Source organism: Neophocaena asiaeorientalis, unplaced genomic scaffold (genome assembly GCF_003031525.2).
Source record: "Neophocaena asiaeorientalis asiaeorientalis breed wild unplaced genomic scaffold, Neophocaena_asiaeorientalis_V1.1 scaffold192, whole genome shotgun sequence".
Lineage (NCBI taxonomy): Eukaryota > Metazoa > Chordata > Mammalia > Artiodactyla > Phocoenidae > Neophocaena > Neophocaena asiaeorientalis.
Genome location: NW_020185326.1, coordinates 4,919,207 through 4,924,928, shown reverse-complemented (window position 1 = coordinate 4,924,928; position 5,722 = coordinate 4,919,207). Strand labels below are relative to the sequence as shown.

The window sequence follows — 5,722 nt, the reverse complement described above, 5'->3', positions numbered from 1 at the left end:
GAACGCACGTGTGTGCGCGCGCGCGCGCGCTCAGGAGGGGGAGGAGTAATGGGAGCTGACAAGCTGATCTAACATTTATATGTAAATACAAAGAATACACAATAGCCAAGATAATCCTGAACAAAACTGGAGGATTTACACTACCAGATTTGAAGATTTACTACAAAGCTTCAGTAATTATGACAGTATAGTACTAAAACAAAGGGGCCAATGTATTGATAGTAGAAGAGAGAGTCCTGAAATAGACCTACACATATCTGGTCACTTAACTTACAGCAAAGGCTCCAAGACAATTCAGTGAGAAAAAGATAATATTTGCAATAAATGATGCTAGGATTTATGACAAAGGTACTACAAAACAGTGAGGAAAAGATGGTTATTTCAATAAATGAACTTTGACTCTACCTCATACAATATACACAAAACAATTTTTAAATGGATCATAGTCTTGAATGTAAAGGGTAAAAGGTAAAACAATAAAGCTTCTAGAAGAGAATATTGGAGAATAACTCAATGAACTTGAGGTATCCAAAAACTTCTTCAACATGACACAAACGTATTAACCGTAAGAGAAAAACTGCAAATTGAACTTGATTAAAACTAAGAACCTGGGCTTCCCTGGTGGCGCAGTGGTTGAGAGTCCACCTGCCGATGCAGGGGACAAGGGTTCGTGCCCCCGGTCCGGGAACATCCCACATGCCGAGCAGCGGCTGGGCCCGTGAGCCATGGCTGCTGAGCCTGCCTGTCCGGAGCCTGTCCTCCACAACGGGAGAGGCCACAATATATGTAAATACAAAGAATACACAATAGCCAAGATAATCCTGAACAAAACTGGAGGATTTACACTACCAGATTTGAAGATTTACTACAAAGCTTCAGTAATTATGACAGTATAGTACTAAAACAAAGGGGCCAATGTATTGATAGTAGAAGAGAGAGTCCTGAAATAGACCTACACATATCTGGTCACTTAACTTACAGCAAAGGCTCCAAGACAATTCAGTGAGAAAAAGATAATATTTGCAATAAATGATGCTAGGATTTATGACAAAGGTACTACAAAACAGTGAGGAAAAGATGGTTATTTCAATAAATGAACTTTGACTCTACCTCATACAATATACACAAAACAATTTTTAAATGGATCATAGTCTTGAATGTAAAGGGTAAAAGGTAAAACAATAAAGCTTCTAGAAGAGAATATTGGAGAATAACTCAATGAACTTGAGGTATCCAAAAACTTCTTCAACATGACACAAACGTATTAACCGTAAGAGAAAAACTGCAAATTGAACTTGATTAAAACTAAGAACCTGGGCTTCCCTGGTGGCGCAGTGGTTGAGAGTCCACCTGCCGATGCAGGGGACAAGGGTTCGTGCCCCCGGTCCGGGAACATCCCACATGCCGAGCAGCGGCTGGGCCCGTGAGCCATGGCTGCTGAGCCTGCCTGTCCGGAGCCTGTCCTCCACAACGGGAGAGGCCACAACAGTGAGAGGCCCGCGTACGGCAAAAAAAAAAAAAAAAACTAAGAACCTCTATTCATCAAAAGACACTATTATGAGAGTAAAAAGACAAGATACAAATCGGGAGAAGCTATTTGCAATATGTATATCTGACAAAAGACTCATCCAGAATACATAATGAAATCCTATAAACCAGTGAAAGACAAATAGCCTAACTTAAAAAAAGGGAAAAGACCTGAAGAGAAACTTCACAAGTGAAGATATGCAAACAGCTAGTAACCACATGAAAAAGGTCTCATCATCATAAGTAATTAGGAAAATACAAATTAAAACCATATTGAAATATCACCATTCCCACCAGAATACTCAAAATGAAGAAGACTGACAATACCAGGTGATGAGCGTGTGGAGCACCTGGGACTATCACACACGGCTAGTAAGATTTTAAATTCATATAATCATTGTTCGGCAATGCCTGCTAAAGTTAAAATATACATCTCCCCTATAACCCAGAATTCCATCTCTAGGCATGTACACAATAGAAATGAGTGCATATGTCTACCATATCAAAAATGCTCACAAATGTTTTCCTCATAACAGCCCCAAACTGGAAACAACCCAAATTTCCATCGAAAGAAAAATGGAAAAACTATGGTATTAACAACCTAAAAGAGTACTACTGAACATATAAATGAACCAACTACCAACACATGCAACAACACGGATGAATCTCTCAGGTATTATGGTAAGCAAAAGAAGCCAGTTACTGTATGATTCCATTTATATGATGTTCAAAAACAGACAGTACTAATCAAATGGTCGGAACGATAGTTACTTCTGAGGGTGAATGGTTGACTAAGAACTGCCATTAGGGAAACTTCTAAGGTTCTGGAAGTGTCTGTACAGTATATTGATTGCTGTGGTATTGACATGAGTATTCACATAGGTAAAATTCAGATGAGTGCATTTTACAGTAATGTATGAATGTTATAACTAATTTTTTAAGATAAATTTAGTAGGTATTATCTTGCTTAAGTCTAAACTCCCCTTCTCTGGCCTCAATTTATTAAATAAAGGAATTAGAGTATAAGCCTGTTTCTACAGTAAACAGCAATTCTCATATTCTAACTACATTGTCTGTCCATCTCTACATCCCTTCATTAGACTGAGTGCTTCCATCTCCGTAATTCTGAAAAATAGTTAAGCATTCCACGAATATTTACTGACTGGATAGAAATCAATGAATGTATCAGAATATGATTTTGATTTCATGAATAGTGTAGCAAATGATTAGAATGATCATTCATGAGTGCAGTAAGAATTAAGAAGGGAAGCTGGAGTAATCAAGACCATAATCTGAGCAGGATACTGAACAATGGTAAATCATGCCAAAAACAAAGCCCAATTTCTTTCTACTGCTATGCCTTGCTTTTTCCCCAGGCCCTTAGCACTACTCTTAGCAACACATTCTACTCAAGTTCTTCTCAGTTTTTTCATGGCATGTCATAGCACACACAGAAAATGAAAACTGTACAGTACGCTGAAATAAAAGTACTACAAAGATTAAAAATCTCAGCACCTACCCAACTCTTGAAGCACAGCAGGTTGTATACAATGCTGTAACACAGTTCAGTTCTTTGGCAAATACTAAGAATTCTAACAAAATATTCACGCTACCTTGCTTTCCGTTATCAGACATTTAGTTTAATACCACTTTATGCTCTATTTTGCACCCGTGTTCCACGGTCTTTTAGTACAGATCTAGAAAGCTTTATGGAATAATGAATATGAATTAATCAATGCAGATGGACAACTTTTTGTCCTGACCCTAGAATGATTCAACTTGGGAAAGGAATAAAAGAAAACCACTATAAAGCAGAAAGGATGAGACCAGAACCATTAAAACTGGTTGCAATTTGCAGGTTCACTGTCAGTATGAATATCAAGACACGCAGCTCGCTCTTTTCACTCTTCCTTACTTCTGGCTGATGAAAAAGGGTAGTGGATGACACAGCTCTGACCGTGCTCAACTGCTCACGCAGTATGGATATAGATTTAGGAACACCTGTGCTTCACATTATAGAGGTGGTCCTGAAGAACCACATGTCAACCAAACTGTATTTCCCTGAGGAAAATTATTAGTTGACCCCACTGGAGAATTACATGATAGACACATACATGATAGGCAAAGAGAGAAATATAAGCCGCCAAGGGCTGCCCTAAGAAAAGGGAAAGATGAAATCCAAACAAGAATAACAGCCTTTCTTCCTATGGGTGAGAGAGATGCCTAGTATAGCAGAGGCAGCTGGAGAACAAAGAAAGGCCCCGAATCCAGGGTCAGATGACCCGAGTTCTAGTCCTGATTAACCTTTGCACTTACTGGGATGCACCTGAGCAAACCCCCTTTCCTTTTCTGATCCTCAGTTACCACCTCAGTAAAACACGGATACCAAACCCTGTCCTAATTATTTTCTCACATATCAGCCAATTTGAAAAACGTGAAGAATCAAATCAGCCAATTTGAAAAACGTGAAGCACAACAGGTGCCACTCTGTTAGCCCCACGAAGGCAGCAGCTAACGTCTGTTTGCTCCCAGCACGGAGCAAGCACTGCGCCGGTTACGGAATATGCACTCAATCACCCTGTGTTAAATGGATGACTGAGGGAAGCTGGTGCAGGACCACTAGTTAAATAAGTTACAAGGTCTAAAAGCTTTACACAAAAACCACCCCTGGGACCGGTGGAAGCTGCAGGAAGAGAGCAGAAAGGGAGAACTGAGGCACTGGCTGGCATTTCCCGACGGCGAGGGCGGCTGCATTCCCAAGCTAAGGACCGCCCAGGAGCAGGAAGGAAAGGCCAGGGCTGGGAGTCAGGAGTCGCCCTGTGGCCTCGGACAGCCCGCTGTGACAAGGCCCGCTGAGCGGATGCCACCCCCACCCCCCGCACCTGGGACTGCGGGAGGGTCTGGGCGGAAACGCGAAGGGAGTGCACGCCACACCCAAGACGCTGCCCCTGGTCCGCAAGGAAAGAGAAGGGGCAGACGCCGCCCGGGCCCAAACCTCCGGTAGCCGCAGCCGCCGTCGCCGGGTAAGGCCGGGCCGCCAGCCGGGCCTGGCGCAGCATCAGCGCCCGCTGCCGCTTCCGCTCGATGCTCGCCCGCACCGCGGCAGATAGCTCCGCCGGCTGTTCTGAAACCGCCGGCTCAGACGAAGCTCCCCCGGCGGCCGCCATCTCTGTGCTCCCCCAAGGTCTGTGGCTCTAGCCCCGCGCACGCGCATTGGCTACCCGAAGCGTGCCCAAGGCCCCGCCAGCGCCGACACCACCTCCGCGCCTGCTCCACGGCTCAGCCTCCGACAAGAAGAGAGCCTGCGCAATTTGAGAAGCACGTGGGAAAGGGAGGGGCGGCGGGCGGAGTCTGCGCACGCGTCGGCGCGGGGAATATTGGCCGGCTTGTAACCCAGGGGGAGGGCCGTGGCGGAGATCGGTGATAGTCATCTTTAAAATAATAGTTTCGCTTGGTGGTTCAGAATATGGACTTTGGAGTCAGACTTGGGTTAAATCCTATCTCTGACACTTGCCATCTGCGTGACTTCAGCAAGTTATTTAACCTGAGTCCAGTTTCTTCAGTAGTAAAAGGATAATTACGGAACCACTTCCATGGTTGTTGGGAAGATTGGATGTAGCCTTTCAGCACAATGCCTGGCACATAAAAAGCTTTCAAAAATGATGGCAGGACTTCCCTTGCAGTCCAGAGGTTAAGACTCGGTGCTTCCAATGCAGGGGGCGCGAGTTCCAAACCTGGTTGGGGAACTAAGATCCCGCATGCCAGCAGCACAGACAAAAAATGTAAAATGAAATAATAAAATAAAATGGCAGCTAGTAGTAATAGTAGTGCCAATCAAGAGTGATCAATAGATGATTGGTCTGACTACTTACAACACCTGGCCTAGATTCGAAATGAGAGCGCCTGGGTTTAAACTCTCACTTGCTGTGACATCAGGCAAATGCAGCACCAGGTTCCCAAGGCTGGTATGCTTGAGCTCGGCTGTCTTCTTTTCCTTGGAATATTTCTTCAGTGTGGATGAGCTGCCACCAGGTAGACAGTGGGTTTGGATTTGGGCCAAATCCTGACTTCCCAAACGTGTGGCAAATGAAGCAAAAGAAACACTGCGTGATTTTCTAAAAATATATGCTTTTTCTTTATTACAAATAAAACCTAACTGAAGCCAGAAAACATTAAGTTCTAATTACTACACATA

The 5,722-nt window shown here is 43.8% G+C and overlaps 1 protein-coding gene across 1 annotated transcript in view; it reads right to left on the bottom strand.

The window, feature by feature from the left end:
* XPA (XPA, DNA damage recognition and repair factor) overlaps positions 1-4,795 on the bottom strand; it is a 32,003-nt gene extending 27,208 nt beyond the window's left edge. The window contains exon 1 of the mRNA XM_024734379.1: positions 4,523-4,795. Coding sequence (XP_024590147.1) covers positions 4,523-4,694 — 172 coding nt within the window. The 5' untranslated portion in view covers positions 4,695-4,795. The remainder of the gene's footprint in view (positions 1-4,522) is intronic.
* Positions 4,796-5,722: the final 927 nt, after the last annotated feature.